General features: G+C 32.3%; 3 protein-coding genes across 8 annotated transcripts; 2 read left to right on the top strand and 1 right to left on the bottom strand.

Moving 5' to 3' along the window:
- Positions 1-306: 306 nt before the first annotated feature.
- LOC100879146 (tetraspanin-7) lies at positions 307-8,605 on the top strand. The gene is made up of 5 exons (XM_003702304.3): positions 307-542; positions 2,802-2,990; positions 4,045-4,215; positions 4,685-4,816; positions 4,949-8,605. The coding sequence occupies exons 1-5, from the start codon at positions 465-467 to the stop codon at positions 5,102-5,104; spliced, it is 726 nt and encodes a 241-aa protein (XP_003702352.1). The 5' UTR covers positions 307-464; the 3' UTR covers positions 5,105-8,605.
- Positions 8,606-12,828: 4,223 nt separating this feature from the next.
- On the top strand, positions 12,829-14,338 carry RpL11 (ribosomal protein L11). 2 transcript variants are annotated; one of them, XM_003702305.3, is made up of 5 exons: positions 12,829-12,875; positions 13,226-13,393; positions 13,477-13,626; positions 13,703-13,850; positions 14,161-14,338. In XM_003702305.3, the coding sequence occupies exons 1-5, from the start codon at positions 12,864-12,866 to the stop codon at positions 14,286-14,288; spliced, it is 606 nt and encodes a 201-aa protein (XP_003702353.1). In that variant the 5' UTR covers positions 12,829-12,863; the 3' UTR covers positions 14,289-14,338. The 2 variants fall into 2 exon arrangements, with proteins under 2 accessions (XP_003702353.1, XP_012138453.1); XM_012283063.2 differs by having other exon boundaries at positions 12,849-12,869.
- Positions 14,339-15,504: 1,166 nt separating this feature from the next.
- Positions 15,505-27,771, bottom strand: qtc (GRIP domain-containing protein quick-to-court). Of its 5 annotated transcripts, XR_001095631.2 has the most exons (9): positions 27,373-27,771; positions 24,655-25,177; positions 21,586-21,864; positions 20,975-21,517; positions 20,176-20,412; positions 19,990-20,085; positions 19,273-19,374; positions 18,161-18,409; positions 17,720-17,858 (listed from the first exon to the last, which is right to left on the bottom strand). XR_001095631.2 is itself a non-coding variant. In XM_012283067.2 (8 exons), exons 2-8 carry the CDS (start codon positions 25,135-25,137, stop codon positions 17,649-17,651), a joined length of 1,950 nt encoding a protein of 649 aa, XP_012138457.1. In that variant the 5' UTR covers positions 25,138-25,177; positions 27,373-27,771; the 3' UTR covers positions 15,505-17,648. The 5 variants fall into 5 exon arrangements, 4 of the variants coding, with proteins under 4 accessions (XP_012138457.1, XP_012138458.1, XP_012138459.1 ...); XM_012283067.2 differs by lacking the exon at positions 18,161-18,409 and having other exon boundaries at positions 15,505-17,858; XM_012283068.2 differs by lacking the exons at positions 18,161-18,409; positions 27,373-27,771 and adding an exon at positions 25,641-25,985 and having other exon boundaries at positions 15,505-17,858.
- Positions 27,772-27,897: the final 126 nt, after the last annotated feature.

The following is a 27,897-nucleotide window of genomic DNA, read 5'->3' as shown; positions in this document are numbered from 1 at the left end:
CTTTTACAATCAACCATTCGCTAAAAATCTCAACGAAACCGTCACCTAATTATTTTCTACGAACTTTCAGCTTTGAATTAATACATCAAACATAATAATTTGCAACATTTTTATGTCATCAAGTCCCATCAGACTATTCAGAAAATTTGAAAATTGCATCTCTGATACTTAATAATCTAATCATTTTTATAATACAGTTATCTTGTAACAAGATCGAAAGTCAATCTTCAAAATGGACCCAGAAAATTACACTTTTTTCTAAATTAATAGAAGTCACCTAGGGGGACAAAGTGACCCGGGCAGCGCGCATGCACCGATTGGTGGGGCAAGCCACGCACGCAACACGTAAGCTTGTGCGATCCGGCTGCAAATCGATCGTCTTTTCACTTGTTTCCTGAGAGTAGTGCGTAGTACTTTTCGAAAAAGCTCATCGTCGACGAAGAAAAAGTCGAGAGAAAATAACAATGACAAAACGTTTGGAAACGGCAGCCACGATGGCTTGCATGAAAACTCTGCTGATGCTCTTCAACTGCGTCTTCTGGGTAAGCGAGTTGTTTCTAACGATAAAAGCTTGACCTTTCGGTTCCAGCAATTTTTACCTCTTAATAATCAGAATATCCTTTGAACCAACTGTTGCATAATATAATGCGATGACAATGACTCGCTGATAAACTTTATTATTTTTGTAATTGTTCTGTAACTGGAAGACGGTTTTGTTGAAATCGAAGTAAATAATTAGATCAAAAAATCTGTAATATAGGGTAAATTGAATAATAAAATTTATAATAAAAATATGTAGACAAATATGAATAACAAAACATATTAAAAGTGTTTCATGAAGTAAATAAAAATTGAATAATGAAATATATCGTTGAAAATGATTGGTAATGATAAAAATTGAACAATAGAAATAGTGTTTAATAAAAATATGTAATGAAGTTGGAATATTGACATATGGTACTGAAAACGTATAATAAAAGTCCAAAATAAAAATTGAATAATGGAATAAATTATTGAAAATGTTTAACAAATACATAAACTGATAGTTGCATATTGAAATATATTGTTAAAAATGTTTATTAAAAATATATAATGATGATGTGTACTAAAAGTTCATAATAAAAATTGAATAATGAAATAAATTATTGAAAATGTTTAACAAATAGATAAACTGATAGTTGCATATTGAAACATATTGTTAGAAATGTATAATGAAGATTTATATTATGAAATAAAAGTTCATAATAAAAATTGATTAATGAAATAAATTATTAAAAATGTTTAATAAAAATATATGACAGCTGCATAATGAAATATATTACTAAAAATGTTTATTAAAAAAAAATGTTTATTATAATAAATTTTGAATAATGAAATATGTTATTAAAATGCTTAATAAATGTATGTAATTAAAATTGAATAATAAAATGCAAAGTTGTAAATGTATATTAACAGTACATAATAAAAATTGTATAAGTACTGAAATTCAATACTAAGCTTAATAGTAACACTTTAAATAATAGTATATTTTTCAGTAACTACAGTTCAACAGTTTTTTAAATTTAGAAATTGTTTAAATTGATCAGAATTAAAAAAAAATTAATATTTAATAGAAGGTAAATATTTTATATATAACAATTCAAAAAACAGAAATTAAATATTTTTACTTACTTAAACTTCTACTAATTCGTTTTTTAAATATTCAAATAATTATTGCAACAAGTTTCTGTAATTTTAAATAAATTCTTCTAAAAATTTTCTTTTAATACATTTCTATTATTATGTAAAATTAACAGAAAGAATGTTAATAATTATTAACACTTTGAGGTATATTTAAAAAATAATTTAATTATTTTAAAAATGTAGAATCTATCGAAAAAAAAACACCTGAAGTTTACGAAAAGTAAGCTACAATTATAATAAAAGAATTAGTTAAAATTATTTTTTAATAACGTTGTCTTAATTCAATTTCTTTTAGTAACTAAAGTATGCGACAGTCATAAAATATAATTGACAGGGTTCAATTACAATATAGATTCGTGTTAACAGATTTAGATCCTTATGTATCCTGCACAGCGGCATTTAATTGGGCATATAATATTACTGACTACGAATATAGATGAAATACTAGAAGAGAGTAACGAGATCATGCTTATGTAACAAGACCGATTTTTTTATCAGTATCATTGAAACATGTTCCTGTTTCATAATATCTTCATTCATATTTACTTTTCTAAATAATGCAATTTCGATAAGATATTACAATAATAAATACCGAATTCAAAATTTCATTTCAATTATATTCTGCGTTTTTTTATTGACTAACCAAACAAAGTTAACGTTATGAATGAATAAAACGTTTGAACTTATTAGTAAATAAAACATAATATTACTAATAAATAAATAACATTATCAATAAGCAAACATTTCATATGATTAATACTGAAACAGTTTTCATATTCAAATTTGAAGTAACAACGTTTTACGTATACATCTATACAAATTTCACTATTGTTACGATAAAACGTGTAGGTTCAATATACCACTGTGTATTTAAGTTACGCGTTATCAGTACATTTATTATCTACATCCTGCTCCTACGTGGTTCTTATCATAACAGGACCTTCTTTACAGCAGATCGCTTAAAACGAAACATCTGTTCCTGCTTTAAATATCCGATAAGAGTTATTTCACATTATATCTTAACACATATTTACGCAGATTGTCTCCAAAAATTGCTCTACCGAAAAATTTGTAAGTTGTTCTAAAGCGAATATATTGTACAATTAAATTATGTCCAGGTATTTGGTATACTGATGTTATGTATCGGTATTTGGATGAGAATACAACTTCGAGACTACGTTGACGTAAGCGCAGAAAGTGGAAGGGCAGCTTTATTGGCGTTAGCAAGTTTGGGAGCAATTTTGACTTTGACAGCGACGCTTGCCTGTTGTTGTACAACACACGGTCATCCAGCGCTTCTGTACTTGGTAAGAATAACACTCGTGTATCTCGGGGGCAATGTAAGCTTCTCTAGGTTGAGGGAAAAGAAAGAGTTTTCATTTGCTTCCAATTTTGGGAGGAGTTTGGGAGAGTCAGGGAGAGTCAGGGAGATCTAAAGAGAAATAGAGAGATGTAGGGAGACCCAGATAGAACTCAGGAATTTCAAAAGAAATTCAGGGAGAGCCAGGGACAGCCAGAGAGTGTTAGGGGAAACAGAAAAGGTCTCAAAGTGGCTTCGGAAAGAGGTGAGAGTGGCAAAAGACTAATAAAACCCGCAGAACCCGAGAAAACACAAGCAAAATCGAGGAAATCTAGGGAGAGCCAGGGAGAGCCAGAGAGTGTCACACAGAAACTGTGGAGGCTAATAAGCGCTCAGGATGATCCTAGAGAGAGCCGAAGGTGGCAAAAGATCAATACAATCAGCAAACCCCAAGGAAACACACCGGAAGCTAAGAAACCCCAGGGAGAGCCAGGGAGAGCCAGGCAGCGACAGAGTGAGTCAAGGAAAGCCGAAACCCATGGAGATGCTATGAAGAGCTGAGTATAGCAAAAGATCAGTAAAGTCGGTAGAACCCAGAAAAACCCAAGAAAGTTCAAGGAAACCCAACGAAACCAAAAAAGAGTCAGACTAAAACATCTGCCTGTGTGAAGGGAAGCTTCAATTGTACATACTTAAGTACAACATAGGTTTCCTTTAGCCATAAATATCGTTAGAGCTTCCACCATTCACTTACAAGTTTAGAAGAAATGAACATAATCCAAAAAAAATTTAACGCGAATTCTGCTAGTCTTAAAAAATAAAAATCAATAAAGATAGTGGTTACATTTTACCGTTAGTTTCCCTTAATGGAGAGAAGCCAAGTTGCACACAGCTGTATGCATATTTGATATTTTCACTTAACACGTTCGTGCCCACTGGGGTAAATACACACACTAGGGGAACGTCTTAAAAAGCTACCGAACTCCGAGCTATACCTGTTGCTCTTAACATCTTAAGAATCTTTTAGGCGAATGAAAAATGTGAGATAATTTTGCTTGCAGTACGGTGCATTCTTGGCTGTCGTCACGTTATTAGAGCTTGGAGCTGGAGCATCAATTTACGCTTATCGTACCAATTTGAACGAAAAGTTCGATCAGGACTTCAATGATACTATGGCCGTTTATTCACAGGATGAGAGGAAAACTGCTGACATTGACACCATACAGTCTACTGTAAGTATAATTCATTCGCCACAAAATTGTAGAAAAATATTTTACGACAGGAGCGAATAATTAATTACTGTGGTCACACACAACCGTTAAATCAAGAAACAAAAGTAAAGTTTCTTTAAACTCTTCAAGTTTGTGATGTACAGATTTACTATGAACATTTGAGGCAAACGTTTGCACTGTCCACGCATCAAACCATGATTTTACGTAATACCGGCTAGGTATTCAGATATGTACTCACACGTGATGCTAGGCGCTCTTAGGGTATTATGCAATTATGATACATGATAGTGAAAGTTAATTAGCTATAGCTAGCCTCATTCCCTTCATTCTAATCAATTAAAATGAAAAGTATATCAAGTGACTGTAAGAGATTCTACGATTAAATCTAATATAGCACAAGGTCGAATAAAATCAATATAACTAATTACGAACCTGAATTTAATCGAATAAATCCTAATTTGATTTGCAGCTGCTATGCTGCGGTAACAGGGGCTACACAGATTGGTTAAAAATGGTCCCAATGAAAGACATTCCACTATCTTGTTGCAAAGTTCCAAAGAAAGAATGCAACACTTCTGAAACAAATGATATTTACACTCAGGTAATTAGAAACTGTTATTTTTCTGTGGATCTGTATATTCACCAGTTTATCCACGGTTTATCTCATATTTGCCCCGATTTTCCTTATTTTTTTCCCGGACGTCTTTCGTGCTAATCAGATTTATATTTGCAGGGATGCTACACTCTTGTTCTGGATTTCATAAACAGTAACATTGGTTTGGTCGCTGGAATTGCAATCGGTGTAGCATTTTACCCTCTGGTTGGTGTTTTCCTGGCGTGTTGTTTAGCCAGTAACATCAACAAAGTCAAGTACGAGCAGGTTGCTTAGAGTCTGCGTCGCTCACGGACCAACTCGCCGTACCAGTAAAGAAACAATCCTCTACAGTCTATTACTAATTTTTACGAATTTCACTGTCTTGGAAGGTCTCTTCGACCTTTCTACTTGCGCTTAGAATAACGTTAAGCTACTACGAATTGATTTGATCTCAGATCGGTAATTACTTCCTCCTCCAATCTTCCAGGTAGTTTATCGACAATTTTTTAATTATATTCGAAGTAGTCTTGTGGATACAGTCGCACATTATTGTTTTATTATTGCACATGTATCGTATAAAAATTTGTTAAGGGAATTATTTGAAACGGTAGATGACAGGAGCGTAATTGTATGAAGGGGGTGTGAAATGACAAATCAGTAGTATCGAGTAAGTTATCTGATAAAGAGTTCTTCGTTACGTTTATTTAACTGTAGCTTTTTTACTTTTTTTTAAAATCGAGAAGCATGTGATTGTCGAGTGCATGAACGTAGTGAAATATTTGAAACCAAATGTTTCTTCCCAGTGCAGAAATAAGTTTAATGCATTCGATGTTTATGTTTTTGGACATATTTTTATTTAATATTTAAGCAACATTTTTATGTACTTTCTTTTGATAAATACATTTATTTAAACTTCTTTAAATTTGCGTTCAAAGTTCTTTAGATTTGCCTAAAATTTTATTAGACTTCGTTAAAGTTTCTCGCACTTTATTGAATGCCCTGAATATTTCCCCTTTCCTTAAATTTTCTCAAATAAAAATGGTACTGGCTCTTCCTGGTTCTTTTTGGGTTTTCCTGGGTTTCCTTGGGTTCTGTCGGTTTTACCAGTCCTTTGCCACTTTTAACTCTTCAACGTATACCCCAGAATTTTCCGTAAGCCTCTCTGGTCTTCCCTAGCACCTCCAGGATCTTCTTGGCTCTCCCTGGCTCTTCTCAGCACTCCTTGTGTTTCCTTGAGTTCTATCAAGTTTATTAGTCCTTTGCCACTTCTAATTCTCCAACGTATACCCCAGAATTTTCCGTAAGCCTCTCTGGTCTTCCCCAGCACTTCCAGGATCTCCCTGGCTCTCCCTAGCTCTTCTCAGCACGCCTTGTGTTTCCTTGAGTTCTATCAAGTTTATTGGTCCTTTGCCACTTCTAACTCTCCAACGTATACTCCCGAATTCATCCCAGGCCTCTCTGGTCTTCCCTAGCATCTCCAGGATCTCCCTGGCTCTCCCTGACTCCTCTCAGCACTCCTTGTGTTTCCTTGAGCTCTATCAAGCTTATTGGTTAAAACTGACTAAAATATTTCCATAAATTATACCAAAACTTCTTTAAATTTTTTTAAACTTCCTCTACTTGCCTAAAATTTTGTCAAGTTCTGCACATTGCCTCAACTATTTCTTTCTTTGAATGGCTTTAAGATTTCGTTAAACTTTATCAAATTAAATATTATTTAACACTTGATACTTCCATATCAATAACAAAATTTTACAACTTGTGTAATTGTGTGAATATTTAAAATATGGTGTATGTTCGTACGACATTTTTCTTTACGAATGACATAAGTACTTAAAAACCTGTTGTAAGTTTCTTACACTCGTTCTCAATCGCTCTTTATACTCATACTTTAGCATGCATTTACATCGTGTAACATAACTTTTCCAATGTTACTGTAATTTACGTCTACGTAATTCTAGCACGTGAATTACCGTCAATTTCTTCAGCATATCTCTTCTTCAACAAACTTCACGTGTAGTATCTTTCGATATTGTATTTCGATGTTAAAAAAGATGTAACTAAATACACGATGTAATATTTTGATAATACTAATTATGATTTTTCTATCGTATAAAGAAAACACGTGTTCATTTTATTATAGCATTCTCTTGCTTTTGTGCAGAATGATATACGATTAAAAATTACAAAGCGAAAACGGGTATTATTCTAATAAATTGTGAAATAAAACAGGAAATAAGCGTTCTATCGAAATAAATTTTAATTAAAAATGTTTTGGGTTAAGCATTTATCATGAACATCTCAGGAAGAGGAAAAAAAGTATAACTTTCATGTTAGAAATTCCGAAACTGTGTTAAATTTGTTCTCCAACGAATTATAATCGAATACCACGAAAGCTATGTTCCTAGATACATACGTACTTATATTTTTTGAAAAATAGAAAACTGAATCTTATTAACTGTTTCATGCGTTCATAGGTTTATTTTTATAGTAATCATGTCCGTTGTTTGGTATACAACTCGTACAAACATTACATTTCCGTAAGAAGTTAATCGTGAATCAGAAAAAAAACAAATGTCAATTGTACTTTTTTGAATTGCACCTATTTAACAATGCTTCTATTCGTTTTAAGGAATGTTGACAAAATATTACTTGCACTAATGTGTACATGTTGTAAAGTTATAGGGAATTTAAAAAACTTCAATGTAACATTTTTGCATGATCGCCTTATCAATTAATCATGTTAAAGTGTATTATACAAGGACCCTTTATTAGGGCTCTATTCGTAAAATATCTTACAAAGTATATATATTTATTATATTCGTAAGAGATGTACGCATATATAAAGTGGTTCACACAAAGTGTTACAAGCTATTTATTCAAAAATTAGTAATGAAATTCTTTTAACTTATTTGTCACATCGTATGAAGGTGACTTCGAAGATTCTTTAAATGAAATGGTACTCACTGGCTCTCCCTGGTTCTTCTTGGGTTTTCCTGGGTTTCCTTGGGTTCTGTCGGTTTTACCGGTCCTTTGCCACTTCTAGCTTTCCAATAAGTACTCCTGAATTTTCCCCAGGCCTCTCTGGTCTTCCGTAGCACCTCCAGGATCTTCCTGGCTCTCCCTGGCTCTTCTCAGCACTCCTTGTGTTTCCTTGAGTTCTATGGAGTTTATTGGTCTTTTGCCACTTCAAACTCTCCACCGTATACTCCTGAATTTAACCTAGGCCTCTCTGGTCTTCCCTAGCACCTCCAGGATCTCCCTGGCTCTCCCTGGCTCTTCTCAGCACTCCTTGTGTTTCCTTGAGTTCTCTCGAGTTTATTGGTCTTTTGCCACTTCTAACTCTCCTACGTATACCCCGGAATTTACCCCAGGTCTCCCTGGTTCTCCCCAACATCTCCAGGCTCTCCCTAGCATCTCCTGACTCTCCTTAGCTTTCCCTGAGTTTCAAAGCAGCAGCGAAAACATAGACTGATTTATATGAATGAATCTGCAAAAAACAATAAAAATATTCTTCTTAAATATACTTTACTGATTTTAGAGAAAATATCTTGTAACGCTTTATTATAACACACGTACGTTTCGTATTACATTATAGATAATGTAATCGTGAATTTATTCTGATCTGCCTTCTTTGAGGCCGACTTCTCAAACATTTAACGCTGTGACATTCAAATTATGTACATTATTATTAATGGTATTTAAAAGTTTATTATGATTGCGTGAATGTGTATAATTCATATATCAATATTTTACACATGTTTCAAATATTTAAATAAAGATAAATAACACAAATGATTGTTTCATAAGTTTTATATTCTCCAATGTAATGTTTCATTATATTAAGATCCTTTTTACGTAAATTAATTCAGTTATACGTTTATCATATTATAACGCAAAAACATGTCCGTGAGTTATGCTGAGACGTTGTACGCACGCTCGAAAACAAGCCAGAAAAATATTATATGCTACTCTTACAATGATAGTACAGTAAAACCCTTATTGAGGGACACATTTTAAGGGATACATAAAAAGTAATTACGTCATCATTGTGGATACATCGATTACTTTTTCTTTGCTTACTTTCCTTGCAAAAATTTACTGCGCAAGTCTATCTTTACGGTTTAGGACTGCGCAGGTGGTCAAGGTTAGCTAATTACTTCCCCGTGCATAACACGGACCGTAACAATACTTACTAATTAAATGATTCAACAATATCTTTATTAAGTTATGCACTGTATGAAAAGTGGTGAAAATAACGAAAAATTTATCAACAATCATTGTGTATTTATTGTTATCTAACAAACCCAACAGAATAAAAATTTACATATTCAAAAGAGAGACTTTGTATCAAGTAAACATGAGAATTTTTGGAATTTGATGTCATCGAAATTCACGAAAGATACGTCCTCACAGCTTATGTTCTCCTGACACCAATTTGCAAAATCGGTCGATGAAATTCAAAAATTGCACCTCGAGAATTGTTGAAATGACGTTATGGGAATTCCATGAAGCACACTGAATACGTCCTTATAATGCATGTTCTCCTCGTAAAATTCTCAATATTTTGTGTTTTATTTCTTATTTTTTAAAATTTGGTGCCATTTGTGGGGATCGGAATGACGGGATTTATAAGTAAGTAAATACGCAAATACATGTTTCTGATCATATTTATTTTCAAACACTTTTGTACATCAAATGACTTAATAATGTATCTATCAATTAATAAAATATATTAATACTTAATTCTAGGACCGAAGCTCTTACACTTGACTTTGCAACTTCTTTGTCCGCGTTTTTCTTTTGCACCACTCAACCAATTCTCGTCAAATTTTGCATGTACATGCGTATGTACATCCAGATGGACATAGAAAACAAAAATTTTAATTAGACTTGCCACGAACGAATAATCACCGAAAAAACTGATCCTAAAAAGTGAGGGTCGGAACACGGATATAAGGAAAATAAAAAAATGAATATTTTGGCACTTTGTCGACGTAATATGGTTCCTGAGGCATTTAGAAACAAATTTCCATTAGGGTTTGATGCGTTTTGATGCCTAATAAAGCCAGAAAATCAATTTTTGTCGAAATCGGTCCAAAACGGTACAGGTGGCGCCATCTAGCGGCGAGCGGCGGAACTGCGAAAAGCTAAAATTTCGATTTTCTCGTAAATTAAGCAATTTTACGTATTTCTGAGGGTCAGAAATTGTTCTGTGACCTCTCTAGAACCTATGTAATGCCACAAGAACCTCCTCAGAGCGCTAGAAAAGAAAATAAAAAAATAGGTCAAAACATGGACTAAAAAATTGGCGTCCATCTAGCGGTGAAAGTTGGAACTACAAAAATATAAAAATGCGATTTTCTCGAATATTAGCGAACTTTGAGTACTTGTAAAGCTCAGAAAGTGTTATGTGATCGTATTAGAAACAAAATAAAGCAATAAAAGTTTCCTGAAAGCTTTAATAAAGAAAATTTAAAAAATGTTATTTTATGGAGAAAACTTGTGGCGCCATCTAGCGGCGAAACTGTGAACTAAACTGAAAAAACGTATGTCCGAACACGCGTTAAGGAAAAATATAATAAGTAATATTTCGCAACTTTGACGACGTAGTATGCTTCTTTAGACATTTTAAAGCAATTTTTGTTGAATAAGTTATTCATTTTTTTTGCCTATTAAGCCCAGAAAATCAATTTTTATTTGACCCCGTAACGCGTGTTCGGACATACGTTTTTCAATTTAGTTCGCAGTTTCGCCGCTAGATGGCGCCACAAGTTTTCTCCATAAAATAACATTTTTTAAATTTTCTTTATTAAATCTTTCAGGAAACTTTTATTGCTTTATTTTGTTTCTAATACGATCACAAAACACTTTCTGAGCTTTACAAGTACTCAAAGTTCGCTAATATTCGAGAAAATCGCATTTTTATATTTTTGTAGTTCCAACTTTCACCGCTAGATGGACGCCAATTTTTTAGTCCATGTTTTGACCTATTTTTTTATTTTCTTTTCTAGCGCTCTGAGGAGGTTCTTGTGGCATTACATAGGTTCTAGAGAGGCGACAGAACAATTTCTGACCCTCAGAAATACGTAAAATTGCTTAATTTCCGAGAAAATCGAAATTTTAGTTTTTCGTAGTTCCGCCGCTCGCCGCTAGATGGCGCCACCTGTACCGTTTTGGACCGATTTCGACAAAAATTGATTTTCTGGCTTTATTAGGCATCAAAATGCATCAAACTATGATAGAAATTTGTTTCTAAATGCCTCAGGAACCATACTGCGTCGTCAAAATGCCGAAATATTGCACTTTGCATGTGCAGTAGAATTGATATAGGCGGCTCATGTACGTATCGCAATGCTGACACAAAATAATTAATTACTCATTACCCGAACATTAGTTAGGAACTTTTATGATCGAACCATGTAAATAATGTATTGCTGACCATTCTTTAATCATAAAAGTTCATAAACTGTGTTCAGAAACTTAGCCGGTACACACAGTGGTGACTGATGAGCGCACCTTAATGATCCTACATAATTTTTCAAAAATTCTAATAACTGCACTGTAAACTATGAATGTATAGGTTGGGTTAGATTACATTAGGCTGTGTTAGGTTAGTTATATATATGACAGTATAAAACTATACAATTATACATATATCGTGAATTATACAATATAATATAATGGGAATAATATGATGGAATATAGGAAATTATTATATTTGAAATAACACAAAAGCACAATAACTTTTAAAACACTAAATGAATTTATTATTTAAGAAAAACGACTTGGAAGGACCTCTTTGAATAACTATATTTTATACGTGTGAAAATTATAATATCAGAGAAACAATAACAAAGAAATACATGGATTTTATTTTGTTAACATGCATAGATCTGATAAAAATCGAGCGGTATCTTTTTCCTTTGCTCTTGCAACAAATATTGGTATTCATACAATAAATCGGCTGCAAACGTAAAAAATAATAATAATCATAAATAAATTTAATATTACTTTTATTATATATAATCTGTTGTATTATTTAACCCTTTTATTCTCTTTCTTGCAATTTTCTTCAGATTTATTTTTTTTTCCTTAATAGGGCCTAATGATACCTTATATTTCATCAAAGTGTATACGCTACTGAGGACTTCTACGGATAGCTTACTGCGTATGCACTGGGACTGCCCAACAGTGGACCTAGTTATAATTTGTACACATTAGTGTGCGCTGTAGTACAGGATCTTGAAGAAAGCTAATAAGAATCTGTTGAGATAATAAAGATAATGTATCGATTAATTTGCTTCTAAAAAGTTGAAGAAAACTGTAAGTTATGGAAGAAAATGTGATGAAGACATAAACCGGACGATTGCTTTCTTGTGCTGTATTAAATGTCGTTCACATTAGGCTATTTAGACATATACTTGCCTAATCTGAACACCCCTTATGCAGGTTCGACGCAGCGCCAGCTAGCAGTAATATGCGGAACTACAATAGAAACTTCGCTGGTGGTATATTACCGTTGAAGTGTAATCTATTAATTACCGACAGAATCCGGTCGATACTTTACTCGTATTCATCATAGTTCTGCAGTTTATTGTTACATGGCGCTGTTAACAGCATTTGTGGCGGTTTTTTTAAAAGATTGTTTCCTATAAATTCTCAATATTCTTTTTTTTATGTTAATCGGTTGAATAACTAAAAATTAAGTAATCGACGTTCTCGAGAGGCACGGTGAATAGCGTTAAAATACTTGGCATAGTCGAGATATTTGTGCTTTCTTCTCAACTGTGATAGTACTTATTTAATAGTGTGTAGTAATCGTGAAAAATCGATCGGTAAAAATTTTAGTGCCATCTAGCGAATGGTGTTTTTATCCTGCTCCTTGTATACTTAAAAATTTATTTTGTTATTTGTATTTTCATCATCGGGCCAACGAGTTCTTCAAAATTTTGAATTCATAATTGTGTTTCTCAATTTGGTAGACCTGACGAAGATCGCTTTCCAATTTTACCAGTAGGGCGCACTGCTGTATCATCCTCTTTCCTTCATCATGGCGGTGAGTGTACGTTTCGTTGCTGCGAAAAGCATTTTTCTAATCCTTAGATATCAATGGCATCGATCTTGAAATAAATACTTTTCATGCATCACAGCGAAAAATGCACTATTGATTTAATATTCCAGAGATTCTTTCGTTAAAAATGTAAGAGTAGAATTTTTTACGTGACAGATGAAGTTTGTGATCAGCGTGTACTACAAATATAACCTAAACCTGTACCATAATGTTTATAATATAATAGTTATATTTATATAGTTATTTAATAGTTATATTATAATAGTTATAGTTAGTACTTTAAATATTTCTTGTTTGAAAACATTGATGAATGAAATGTGATAATAGTTTAATATTTGCAGGACGCTAAGAAGGCTCCTGAGAAGAAGGTCGAAAAGAAGTTACAGAAAAAGGTGAAGAAGGAGCCGAAAGATGCATCGAAAAATGTGATGCGCGAAGTTCGAATTCGTAAACTCTGTTTAAATATTTGTGTGGGTGAATCTGGTGATAGACTCACTCGTGCTGCTAAGGTAAATGTTTATCAAAACTGTAATCAAAGTTCCAATGTTACCAGATATGATCTATTGCAACTATAATACAATTTTTCTTTCAGGTATTAGAACAGTTAACTGGACAGCAACCGGTCTTTTCTAAAGCTAGGTACACTGTACGTTCTTTTGGTATCCGTCGTAATGAAAAAATTGCTGTACATTGCACAGTACGAGGTGCTAAAGCAGAAGAAATTCTGGAACGTGGTCTGAAGGTAATTCTAAACTATTGTATTTTAAATTATGGGTTTAAATAGTAATATGAATCTCTAAAATTAATTTGTATTTAAGGTCAGAGAATATGAACTGAGGAAAGAAAATTTCTCTGGTACCGGAAACTTTGGTTTTGGTATTCAAGAACACATTGACTTAGGAATTAAATATGACCCCAGCATTGGTATTTACGGTTTGGACTTTTACGTTGTACTTGGACGCCCAGGTTAGTTTCATTTAATTTCATGAAAATATAGAATTAAGTAATTGCACATTTATTTAAGATGCCACTGTAATAGGTTGTGTCTATTATTTTTTTAAATATGTGCTAGAGCAAAACGCTTCATATTTGCAACCCATGCCCACTTCTTTCTACTGGGTGTGTTACTCAATTGGAGCTACACTATATAATAAAAATTATAATTTCATATTGTTAAAAATATTGGATAATAATTTTAACAATATGAGATATTTAATGATAGAATATGAAATTTTATAAATGATACAATGTAAAATGTTTCATGTTTTATGCACAGGGTTTAACGTAGCTCACAGGAGAAGGAAAACTGGAAAAGTCGGTTTCCAACACAGACTTACCAAAGAAGATGCAATGAAATGGTTCCAACAGAAGTATGATGGTATTATTATAGCTGGAAAGAAGTAATATACATATTTTGTATCTTACAAATCTTTCATAAAAATTTTGAAAACAAATTAACAACTATCTAGTAAATATTTCTTTGTACTTTCAATTCCTTTCCCTCAGTTTTTTTCACACAGAATATTCCATTAAAATTTTTGTACTGTAAGACTTTGGTTTCCGTGGCAATAAAATTAGAAAAAATAATGTTATTCTTATAGACTTTATTTATAATTGTCATACCATCAAACACAAAAATATTTCAACACATTCGAATTCTTGCAAAGCAAATGATGTATTTTATGATTATACCACTAAGAACTACACAACCTTTTCTTAGCTTAGAGTTAATTATTCAGATAATTATTACTGCTACTTATAAAATGAAAAAATCATAGCAATAAATAGTATAATTAGTAAAAATATAAAAGGCCGTCATTCATGAATACATATATATGGTTTCTATTATTTTACATATTGTTTATGACAACTTCCTGTTACATAATACGTCTAAATAAATTAATGCAGAGGCTAAATCATCGGAGGATATGATGACTTAAATCTATAGGCCCAGTTTTTTACAATATCTGAAAGGAACTTTGTAGTATAACAATAATATACATGTTTTGTAATAAAGATATTGAATTCAAGAAGAGAACATTTGTATTCTTTGGAATAATATATTTTACACTTCTTTTCTTATTGTTAGTTCTTTGTGATACACGAAATATATTGAATTCTAGTTTCAGATAACAAAGAGATGTTTTCAGTATAGATATGTTTTAAATGATGTTTTCATAAATAAAAATAAAAATTTCATATTCCCCTGAGTGTGATATTTCATTTTTTGTGTAACTATTAATTGCCATATAGAAATTTATTAAAACAAGATGCTAATTGTATTAAAAAATTCGTAATGTGGAACTATTTTAATAAATGCTAAAACACATATTTTAAATGAACTGCAGCCAAACTGAGACAGTTTACTAATGTAGTTATATCACTTAAAATATTGCACATTGATAGAGATTCTTTGATTATACAACCGGATTAAATGAAATGATTGAGATATAGAGCTAATTTTAATAACTTAAGGTGTAACGTCTAATTTCTTATGGAAAATAGCCATTGAAACAAGCAATGCATTTAATGTTTAATATGTTGTAATTGATTAAATTTTTGCTTTAATTTAATGTAATTTAAAATGCGTGAAATAGAGTTATAACAGCTATATAAGAAATGTGCTATAAATTTTCATTTAATGATCATAAATAGTTACATTATAATACTCTCATGATACTTAGCTTGACGTAACAGGCAGATAAAAAGGCAAGATATTTCCCTCAGTCTCCAAATTGTTTCCTTGTCTGGACGTTACATGTTGAAACTGGTATTAATTATTTAGTATTTATACATATAACATGTATAACGTATTCTCTCCTAACAAATAGACATATGTATACATAAATTTATACAATCCATATTCAAGGATCCAAATAGTGCCGCAACTTATGATTAATAAAATTGAAAATTTATGCTATAATAAATTATGCACACATATACCTACTTACATTTTGCTTCTTATCTTTTACCTTTATATCAGAAAATTTTCTCTCTCTTAGCACAAAAAGGTAAATGTAATTAGTCTTTTGCATTGGAATATGTGAAATATCTTTAGCTCATATACTTTCATATTGTTTTCTTCAACATATTAAACATATGTACATGTTACAAACTTTAGCACTACATGCATGTAACACATGTTTGATATATTAAATATATAATAACGCCAAATATATATTAATATAATCTGTAACACATATTTATACATATATATGATAACATATACATTTGAATATGATATTAGCATGTATAAAAACTATTTAATATATTATATGTATAATGTTGATTAACAATTTAATATCCAATGCAAAAGATTAAATCATTGCCTGTATTTTATCCTTACTCATATATGTACATACCTGCCATATTACAATTTTTGTTTATGACAAATCTTTATATTAAAAAGTTTAATGTAATAAAATCATTGTAACAAAAAAATCACTTTCATAATTGTCTCTATGCAATGCATCGTATATAATTTACGCAATATTTTTACATTTTGCAAAACAATTTTTCTCTAAAAATCTAAAATATAATTTGCATTATTCTTCGTAAATTAAAAATCAGATTATATTTCTAATACTTTGAAAACTACATTTATATCTTGATTATATAATTTAATAATATATCTAATGTACGTTTAAAAATACTGTAGCATTGCAAGCTTATGAAAGAAATTTTATTCTTCAAAGAAATTATTTAATTGTCTAATATTTTTCAGGTATAATGTATTAGCCTAGTCACAATAAATAGCTGAATACATTTGCGATGAATTGTGTGTAATTGAGGTTTATGTTTAAAGTGCTTGCACAAATAGGTATACAATATACATATTTCATTATAATGATGATTTATTATTTTAGGTATTTTATTTCTATCCTTGCATTTTTAAAGATTTAAAAAAATGCTCAGTTTTGATATTTTCCTTGTTTTTACATGCACTTATATGAAGTTACCAAAATTATTGGCAATAGAAAGTGTTGGCATTATAATTTTGGAAAATATTAGACTACATACTTAGAAAAGTGAAACTAAACAGTGGTAAATTCTAAAGCAGTGCAGCTACATTTTTGTAAACATATGTAAAATATTTTAAAATATAGGCATTGAGAAAAAAGGCAGCACTCTATTTAAAAAAAGTCCATTATAAAATTTGTTAAGTAATTAAAAAATAAGTTTCATTACTTAAAATCAGTTTTTTTATAAATTTATTTATAAAATTTGTATATATGTTAAAATTTGATTGATATACTTGTAACATTATGTTTTATTTAAAATGTATCTATTGTATGAATTTAAAAAAGCAAGCAAATTTAGTGCACAAAAACTAAATTGTACAAAAATTTCTCTAATCCAACTAACTGTTAATAATTTTTAGTGACCATCATTTACTTAAAGAAAATATATCTTAATTATTTGATGTGAAAATTAGAATAATGAAATAGGTAAACACAGAATATCAGCCTTTCAATTGTAATTGAACAATTACATTAATTTATTTAATTGCTAATATATATTCCGCACCAATCTAGAAGCTCGTTAAAAATAATCGAAATAAGAATTCTACAATTTTCGCGATAAAAATGGATATAACAGTTCTATAAGTTGTTATATTAATCAGACATACAAATTCCAATTTGTACGGATTGATTTTAGATAGAATGTGAATGAAACATGATTCGTACCTGATTTCTTGCAATAGTGGTAAATAATAGTTCATCTGATTACTGAAACTAATTGATGAAAAAGCTTCAGGATGTGTTACTTTCTTGTTGATCTATATATTTTATCAATATTGTGCTTTTCAGCTTCACTGAATCCTAAGATGCTTTCAATAGCATTCAGATGACCATGATGATTTTCTTTGTCAGTTAGGAAATAATAGATAGCTGATTTTAGGAACTGTAAAGTTATCTCTGGATCAAGGGCACCTTGATTACTTCTTGCTTCTACGATGCGTCGATACATTGCCTGTTAAACAAATTAATGTTAATAATAATTTTGTTAATAATTTTTTTTTTATGTGTTACTTTGTGTGTCGTGTTTTAAATAACATACATGTTTTGCCAGTGGATTATTGTGTCGATTAGATCCAGATACAATAAATTAAATTTGTGGCAAACAAAGTGCAGCTGTGATAAAGTTAATTTTTAATAAAATAGCACACTAATGTTAAAATAAGTTTATTCCCTTCTGGATCTAATATTTCTACAGTGACTCACTATTGTGTGTGACAGTGCGAGCATGTGATGCTTAAGCACGTGCAAACTTACATTAACTGAAGAATAATAAATAAGAGGCTGTTTCTTCCAAGCGCACATAGAAGTCTTTTTGAACCTAATAATACTGCATAATAGAACAAACCAACTACATTTGTGTTTAGTAATTGACATGCAGTCACTGTGGCAAAGCGTTTAATATTAATACATTCTCTTAGAAAAACCTTGTCATAATATATGTAACTCATAAATGAGAGCACGTGAAGCCAATTCTTGCCACTATGATTTACCTATGTTCGCTATCTAAGAATTATTATGAATTATCATTTTTAATGAAGAGATTGGATTTATTCATAATATGGAAGATTTGTTGATTTTGAAAGCCTACTGTAATTGAATTATTAAGAAATGTATAATAGAATACTAATATGAATGTATGAATAGTAAAAGTGGTGATGAAAATAGATCTTAGACAAATTAAATGTAAAAAAAAATTTTAATCATTTAATTTAGACATAAAGTTTTTTGATAATGCTTGATATAAATTAATACAGTTATTACAAAATACATGGGCATTACCTACATTTATATTGAATAACTGATACATCCAATAAACGTCAATATTCTTTTATGAGAAAGATTTACTGTGCACATTTGAGGTTTTCTGTCACAGTGCTTGTACACTTATTTAATTTTTAATGTCCATGCTTGGAAAACAAAATATATACAGTACAATTTCTTGAGACATTTAATCAAACAGCTATTGTTAACAAAACTGAATGGAAACATTATATACAAGTGGTATATATGTACAATATACAAATCTATCAAATTAGTTTTATACTAAAGCACATTAATAAATAGTCAATTATCTCTAAAACAGAACAAGTAATGAATATCAATAAGTATAAAGTCCAATATTTCTTTTGATTTAGAAGTATATGTATAAATACAAACACATTACATAACAAACATTTTTGGGATAATAAAGATACATGTATTATCCTGTAAAAGAAATTTCTTTAAGATAGAAATAGAAAGGAAAGAAGAAAGAATTTGTTGAAAAATGAAAGTTGTTTATGCATTTGTATGTGAACAAGTACATTGATGCTTAAGAAACAGTGGATGAGAATTGCATCACGTGGCGGTTCAGCAGAAATACAGACCTTACGTGTGCCAAGGACCCAGAGAGAAACAGCCTCCTGAGCACTTAATAAACTGTGGCTACGATCGGCTGAAATGTGAGGTTCAGGCGAGTAGCTTGTGTCCTGGAGTGTGAGCGGCGACCAAAAAAAGTGGCACATCATTAGTACAAGAGATTTGTAAACTACAGAGATGCACAGAAAGTGATGCACAGACAGTGATCACCAAATTGTTTGTATTTTCATCCTCACGTACTCAAGTCAATTTATGTGCTATTATTTTTATTTGAAGTTGTAGGCTTAATTTCAAATGTTTTTCAACTTCAGTTAGTAATTGAATAGTACTAATAAGAGAAAAAAGAGACAGTAAATATCAGCAATGCAATGAATTGCCAATGTTTATTAATATGTTGACTTTCACATTATTCATATGTGTAATGAAACTCTTAACAGCTTCAGAACAATAGTCAACGCGTTAATAACCATTTGTTATATCTTGCTTTTACAAATAATTAAGTAAAGTATTGCCGTTAGTCATGTATTTTAATATTATTAAGAAAATTTTAATAAGTTTTAGTATCTGTATTAAAGACAGAGTTCATGCTATTTTGTATAGATGTAAGGATAAAGCCTCAGTCATAAATGATATCAGCCAACGACTCTTATTCATTTTTACACAATGGTATTACTATTACGGTACCAAACAATTGGGAATACAATAACTGAAACAAAAACATTTACCTTGATATTTTCTAATTCTGCTTGTGTAACTGTTAATTGTTGAAGTAGTTCTGCAACGGTAACCTTTGGTGGTGTTTGATGAGCATGCTCAAGTATCTGTAATTATCGTATACAAAGAAGCGTGTCTTATTAGAAATGTAAAATAGACAATACCGCATTGCTTATTTAAAGTGAAATACATCCTACCTGATCAGCTTGTTCTATACGTGCAGCCTCCTGACCTTTGGCATACATTTTCAGGTACATTTGTTTGTTTCTTTCTTCTTGTTCACTTAACAAAGTCTTTTGTTCAGCGAGTTCCGCTTTCACAGCCTCTAATTCCGCCTCCAGTTCACGCGCTCGAGCTTCTGCGGTATCAACAGAAGGTCTCACTTCGCAATAACGTGTGTTTATTTCAGCCAATTGATTCAGTAAACTTTCCACCTGAAATATAATACAGCAACTGGATTATAATTAAAGTAATTTAAGAATACAATCTATATTCTATATTGTATATACAAGTAGTATCTGCGTGCATATTCTTTTAAAAGGAAACACTTTTTTATATGAGCATTGTACTACTGTACTGATTCACTATTTTACAATTCTAGGATTTTACTGCCTCATTACACTACTATTTTATTATTTTGCAATTCACAGTATTAATACTTTTAGCGCCAGAAATTCATAATAAATTCAATGTGAAGTTGAAATAGAATATCTCCCCACAACAGAAATGAGAAATGACTTAGAAAAATATATTAATGTAACCTAATAATCAATTGTCGTCAAATAAAGGTCACCAGGGGGCTAATTTCATTTCAATACGATCTCACAGGAGTTCAACGATATACAAGTATGTAATAATAAGATGTAAAGAAGCACCGTTGGCCTGAAAACTATTACGCGTGTACAGTATGCACACTGCATGTCTTTTTGTGGTATGCTGAACGAGTATCCGTTACGCTCGTTAACTGTAATGCAGTTAACGTAGCTGTGTATATACCTTATCATTATGCTTTTGCTTCAGTTCCTGCAGTTCATCAACATGTCTGCGATGCATTTCCTCGATTCTGCTTTCATAAAGGTTCACCAGTTTGCGTCTCTCTTCGTCTCTTTCCGGCGTTTCTGTGGCTGATTTGAACGTTTCGGACGTGTCGTCTTCTGGAACTTTGACGGGCGTTGTAGTAACCTGGCTAGTTTCCGGTTGCGCTTCGGGTAAAAACACAGAATCCTTCGAGTGGACGGAACCATCCTCAAAATGACCCGAGTCCGCCAGAGAGGAAGGTAAATCGGAATGGACGCGTTTCTCGGGTGTATCTGGACTCGCAACCTTTTGCAGTGCACCTTCATCCGGTAAATCCTTGCTAGGTGATTCTGGCGAGAAAGGATTATTTTCTCGTACGGTGAGAGCATCGCTGCTGTCCGTCCTCTCGTCTGGACTGTTCAGTGAAGCTTTATACAATCTTAACTCCACCACTTCTTTAGTTAGCCGAAAGATTTCCTGATCCTTCTCTTCGATCTCCTTTCTAGCTTCTTTTAGTAACGCCTGTAGGAAATAATGTTTAGTGTTGTTCTTGAAATTATGGCAATCGTATTAAGCGATCATCGTCTCACCTGAAATTTCCTAACTTGTCTAGCTGCCCTTTGCGTAGGAGTGAGGTATTGTTCATTGTCACCGGTGTGATTCGAACAATGAACAACATACTTTCGTGATCTACCTGACCATGTGGTACCATTGAGGGCGAAGGTGGCATGATCACAGGCGCTTGCGGTGCTGCAGGCACTTCCATAACTTTTTACGCTATCCGCATCACTGTCGTCGGCAATTCCAGTGCTTGATCCTCCAGAGGCCGCGTATCCAGGTCGCGGCCTCGCCGGGGTCAATGAAAGGCTCTGAAAAATAAACAGTGAATTCGTTAACCCTTTGCTTCATCAGGACTTTACTTAGCAATTATCTCTGTCAAAGCTAACTTATTTACAGTTGCAATGGTAATGGAGCCGAGTTAATATTGACTCAACCCTACGAATGCATACAAGGGTGGCGTGATTAAAATTAGTCTTTTTGTATGTTCAAGTTTGCCGGTTAAGCTTAGAATAAGTGGCTCTAATAGAACTCTCAGGTAAGAAATAGGATTAGGATTGTTACTAGTACAAATTGTCAATATTTTTGCATTGCTAATTGCCAACTTATTTATAAATTAACAAATTCCCAATTAGCCAATCTGAAAATTCTCAATTTTTTATATCATAAAATTCTCTAAGATTTCCTAAATTTATAGATTTATAAACTTTCAAATTTTTTAATTTCTAAATTTTCAAATTAGTGGTTCAAATTACTAAATTCCTTAATTTCCAAACCCCCAAATTTTCATATGATCAAACTTCAAAATTTCCGAATTTTCAAATTTCGAAATCATTAAATTCCCAAATTTCCAAGTCCCAAAATTAAAAAATTCTCAAATTTCTAAGTTGCGAACTACAATTTCCCAAATTGCTAACTCAAATTTCCAAATTCTGAAATTTTTTTCTTCAAAAATTTTCAAATCAAAGACCCAAATTTCTAAATTTCTAAATTCTCAAATATTCAAAAATTCTCAAAATTCTTAAATTTCAAAATGGATGACAATAGAATGGTTGTACATTTTACCTCCCATGTAATTCTTTCAAAAATCTTAATAAGTAGTTTTGAATGAATGACAGAATTAATAATACAACATGTACACTAAGGTTGTATTCAAAGAATGAAACATAGAAAATGGTCATCCCTTTTAAGCGTTGATCTAAAAGGGGTTTTACCTTAGGGCCTAAGTCTTAAAAGGAACTTATGTCCTCAATACGAAGTGCAGTTTGAATGTAAAAGAAATTCAGAACCTACGAATGAAAAGGCACTAGAGTCTTTGGCATTTGGGGTCCATACAGTCTGCCAGAACATAACTAGGTCGAAATAGTCTTCGGAAGCCAAGACATAAAATTCGAGCGTGTAAACGGTAGTTTATGGTGAATAAACATGGACGTCCAAGACACTGATGACTCGTCAATTGATTGACAAATAATACATTTGCATTACTTCAAGGCCATTTCTCTGCAAGCTAATATCCCTCATTTGTGCATAACCCATATAAAAATATATCAGACAACAGTTAACTTAGATTTATTTAATATTCCATTGTTCAAATTCTGTTTCATAGATCCCATCAAGAGTACACCACTCAACCGTACAACAGTTTGACCGCCATATTTATTTCTACAAAAAAATCAAACAGGAAAATTGTATATACAATTTACAAGTATTTCTATCATTATTAAAAATTTCTATTAGAAGAGGTACATGGTTAAAGATAAGTAAATGAAATATTTTTTGAATTGACCAATATGGTCTGTTCGGTATAAATATCGTCTATCGTTTTATTGCCATAAAACGGTATCACGTTCAACGGGATTATGGTATCGTTACACAGAGAATACGCTCGCTTTTCTTGTAGCATTATGACCGGAAGTAGTAGAGAGGCTTCTTCTGCGCAGACGCTTTGGTTTGAGGAAGGTCAGGATGCCCCTTCTTTATTTCTTTAGCTATCGTGCCTACTCGAACCCAGGTGCACTTAATAATTCAAAATCTGCCGAGCTAAGCGCCAGTCATCTTTTCATTGTTACACGCGCCTCTTTTACTTTCCGGTGCTATTGTCCTCAACAATTGTTCTAACACTGCCTTTTAAACAATTTTTAGGTCGATTATTATATTCTTTCTTACTCTTCTTTCTGGAGTCTAATTTTCAGGTTGAGTGGGTACACTTCATAAACTGTGATATTAAAAGAGAATCGGCTTTGGCAAGGTGCCTGTATTTATCAGGTCACGTGAACCAAAACTCGGAAAATTTCTGTTTACTTTGTTCTTTTTCTGTGTTTTTTCGAATCACCATAATACTGTCGTGATAAATCAAATTTTTAAAAGGATGAACTTAAGAAAATAGTTTTATATTCCCACGAGTGATCAAAAGAACAATAAATATGTCTTTTCAATTTTATAAATTTACTGGTAGAAAATTTATATAATATTGCAAAATTGTAACAGCATACAAATGTAAAAAATTGTAATTAAAAAAATGGATATTAGTTACGAATGACTCATCTCAATTCTTATTAAAAATATACTATAATTATTGTAAGATGGCAGAACAATTTTTATGTAAAATTAAAATATTTATCCATGAAAGTGTATCTGAAATATTGGCCATGATTATATTTCCAAATGTCCATATGTATAATAATATCTTTGTTTGTGTTTTTGTTCTAACTAATACCATTAACAAAAATCAAGGACAACGTTGTTTGTACGTAGTACATTAACATACTAACTCACGAAAGCTTAAATTTCAAGAACAAATTTAAATCACAAAACAGAGTAATTACTGTTATACGAAGCATGCAATCGTGATTAAGATCAATTAATAAATATTCCATTTACGCAGCCCCTGATAATAAAAAACTGTTGACTCTCAAAAATGAAGCCTTAAGAACAAAGTCAATAAGACAAACTGTCAGTCCGCATCTGCGATCTGCATCGAACCAAGAATACGACGTAATATACTGTGAAGATACAAGAAATAATTTGAAATCATTCTGAAATCAATACTTATAAACAGTGAAAAATATTAGTGATATAAAACGTATGGGAATAATGCTTACAAGAGATCGTTGTCGAGGTGATTCAGTTCCATTCTCCGTGATGACTGGAAAGGTACGATGGTCCAGATGATGGTGTTGCAAATGATTAGAACGACGACAAGAGTAACCGTGCCTGTTCAGGGCCGCGGTCGCCGCGGTACTGGGTGGTAGTGGTGGTGGTTGGTTAGGTGAAATTCGTTCACCGCGCATGCGCATACTGACCGAGCGACGCAGACCTGTAGGCGAGGGACGTGGAATACGGGAATCGCAGGAAGAGGATGTCGAGGATATCGAGGGAGACGGTACGGTACCCGAGACACTTCCTGTCGTGCAAACCACGCTGTTGACATTGACCTTCATCGTACTGTTGTCAGTACATGTTGCTGATTCTAAAGGTGTCAATTCCGTGATAGCAGTTGTGTTCGGGCTGCTCACGCGACCCGAGGAGTCGGGATGCATCGATTGAGGCGAATGCAAGGACCTTTCGCTGCCGTGACGAGCCATCCTTCTGATCCTGATTTTTACTTATCACTTTGTACACTATCTAAATAGAAATAAAATACTTTATTTAATATACGAACGTGTTCTTGTCACGATCCTATCATTACTTGATAACGACTAGTGCCGGGAAACTTCTATTAATTAAATATAACTATGACTACTTTCACTGTGCTTTTTTTTTGGAGTTCGAATAAGACATATGATTATGTTTATTAAATCCTGTTTTTAAATTTGAACACCGTAGAATTATGAAGATTTCACATGGTACACTCAGGTGCAACATAGTTTCCTTTCAGCAAAGGACTACTGTGAAGGAAGGACCCACCCAATACTTTTCAGGATCCCCAGAAATGCAAACTTCCAATTTGCACACACAAATCCTCAAATTTGCAGATTCTCAAGTACTCAAATTTTCAAATCTTCAAATTTTCACAATTCAGTCTTCCAAATTTAAAAATTTAAAAATTTCTAATGTTAAAAGTTGATAATTGTAAAAATTTACCAACCAAAAGTCAAAAAGACATGGCATCCTTCACTCCCATATGGCCATTTGTTTTTTTTTTTCTAAATATGTCTTCCATGTTTAGATTGATTGAAACATCATAAAATATAAATTTTAAAAGTTATAACTGAATTTTTTACTGAATAAACTTCTTAGTAACCATCACTACTATTAAAAAGTAACAATTTACATCGATTATTAGAGATGTGTGACATGCTTATTAATAATGCGCGCACATTGTGTTGATGTATAGTACACGATTATAAATACTTAACATTTAATCGATTATGTTTAAAACATATTTTCAATTTAAAGAACATAACGTATACACAAAAAATGTACAAATAACAAAAATGAATGCATTAAAGAAACAGCTTAAGCGCTATAACCGCCTGTTACGCATTAAATATTTTGATAGCAATCAACGATACTAAAAACTGACAGCCCCTTGTTTACATCAGTAGAGGTGCGTGTCATGCTTACAAATAATATTGCGCGCGCATTGAGTCGGCGCGAAATTCAAAAAGACAAACGCTTTACATTTAACTTGACTACCTTTAAAACCTATTTTCAATTAAATAAATATAATATGTTCGTAGAAAATATAACATACACAATACTAATGTATATATTAAATAAAAGATTGAATGATATAAGAATAAATATTATTCAAACACAGTAAACACAGTAGAAACTTTGTTCTTTTTATCAATACACTTTGCAATCGTAAATTTTTATTAACTAATTTTACTTTCATGTTCAAAACCTTGAAGTAGCTATCTTCATTTATTGTTAAACGACGTGTTTAAACTTGAAACAAGGGCAAAGGCTAAGTTTACGATTATACAGTCAAAGAACGAAAATGAGATTAAAGTGTTTGCTCCACTTTAAATTAGCCGTTTTAGCTATCAGAAAAGTCTTCTTTTTCTTTCTTCGTTTCGAAATAAATTTTTACTAAAATTCAATCGATGTCAAGTATTTTTAATTACTTTTTTAAATACGTATATTAATGTCGCCATTGCAACATCCGTCCGTTTAAAAATCAGATTAACATAATACTTAAATCCACATAATCATATTAATCTTTTCAATGTCAGTCAATTCTGCTTATCTTTATGTATGACATGGACGTATTAAACCTTTTATCACGTATCTGAGTTCAGTGAAAGGCAAGGTACTTTAACAAGTGTTTTTATATAATACAGGAATTACGAGTGGGAGGGAGAAAAGCGGAATTTAGACGTTTATCGTATCGATATACGTTTTTTTGAAACGTTGTTGCTATTAATATTTCTTGGTGGCGTTTCGTGTCATTCGAACTGACGAATTAGAGCAGGGAAAGGCCTATTGGAATAAAGTAATCGATCATTTGGTGTCCTATTTCAAGAACGTGCTGCGGCATTATGCAGCGTCTATGTCATCCTTAAAATCATCCAAATAACCTTTTTCCGCTTCTCTTAAAATTGCATTTCAACTCGTCTGAACACCGTCAAACTTTAATGTTTTTCGCTGAATTTCCCAACAAACGACGGCAACGAAAGAGCGAGGAAAATAAAAAGAGAAATTTAATTTTGGCATATGCATGGCTGGTTAACGTTGAGCAATTCGCGTAAACGAAGTTTGTACGTCATAAGCGCAGTACCGATTTTGCAAACTTCTTATTATGTGCCGCATGAACAGGAACTAATTAGCAATTAGAAAGTACTAATTAACAAAGCCAGACAAGCACACCTTACCTTTGGAACATGGATTCGAAGTCGTAACAGGTTCTCCTAGAAGTATTTTCGAAGTTTCTAACATCTAAAATGTACACGTGTATTGTCGTTAATTAACTATTACTATCACGAGTTGAAAAGTGTACAAGGAACATTTGGTTTTGGTATCAATTTGTGCCACGCGGGCTTATCGCGTGTAGAAGTTGAACATAGCTGCGAATAATAATCCAGCGGTCATAGATCTCCTAGGTAAATTATAACACGATCATGGTCAGACGAGACACCGTCTTTGATTTATTTGTAGGGGATACGAGGTACACGATATCACACACTGAACACATTTTGCCCACGAACACTGTATGCCTTTGAAAAACGTGTCTACTGCGCGAACATCAATCTCCCACGATCGTAACGCGACTCGTGGAAACAAACAGCGTTGTGCTACACAACGATAGAAAATCACGAGATGTCGTATTGCCTGGCACCGATCATTGACAGTATCGTGATTTTGGTATAACATCGCCATCTTACGATAATTCGAACAAA

The sequence above is a fragment of the Megachile rotundata genome, chromosome 4 (assembly GCF_050947335.1).
Source record: "Megachile rotundata isolate GNS110a chromosome 4, iyMegRotu1, whole genome shotgun sequence".
Taxonomy (NCBI): domain Eukaryota; kingdom Metazoa; phylum Arthropoda; class Insecta; order Hymenoptera; family Megachilidae; genus Megachile; species Megachile rotundata.
This window is presented reverse-complemented; position numbering and strand designations above follow the sequence as displayed.

What these genes read in the sequence shown, in the direction of transcription:
- LOC100879146 (XM_003702304.3), top strand. Translation starts at nt 465, where the DNA reads ATGACAAAACGTTTGGAAACGGCAGCCACGATGGCTTGCATGAAAACT. An exon ending in TCTTCAACTGCGTCTTCTGG is followed by an intron (nt 543 to 2,801) that starts GTAAGCGAGTTG and finishes AATTATGTCCAG; the next exon opens with GTATTTGGTATACTGATGTT. An exon ending in TTGACACCATACAGTCTACT is followed by an intron (nt 4,216 to 4,684) that starts GTAAGTATAATT and finishes TTTGATTTGCAG; the next exon opens with CTGCTATGCTGCGGTAACAG.
- RpL11 (XM_003702305.3), top strand. An exon ending in GACTCACTCGTGCTGCTAAG is followed by an intron (nt 13,394 to 13,476) that starts GTAAATGTTTAT and finishes TTTTTCTTTCAG; the next exon opens with GTATTAGAACAGTTAACTGG. An exon ending in CGTTGTACTTGGACGCCCAG is followed by an intron (nt 13,851 to 14,160) that starts GTTAGTTTCATT and finishes TTTTATGCACAG; the next exon opens with GGTTTAACGTAGCTCACAGG.
- qtc (XM_012283067.2), bottom strand. Translation starts at nt 25,137, where the DNA reads ATGGCTCGTCACGGCAGCGAAAGGTCCTTGCATTCGCCTCAATCGATG. An exon ending in GACAAGTTAGGAAATTTCAG is followed by an intron (nt 21,518 to 21,585) that starts GTGAGACGATGA and finishes TATTTCCTACAG; the next exon opens with GCGTTACTAAAAGAAGCTAG. An exon ending in GTATAGAACAAGCTGATCAG is followed by an intron (nt 20,086 to 20,175) that starts GTAGGATGTATT and finishes CGATAATTACAG; the next exon opens with ATACTTGAGCATGCTCATCA.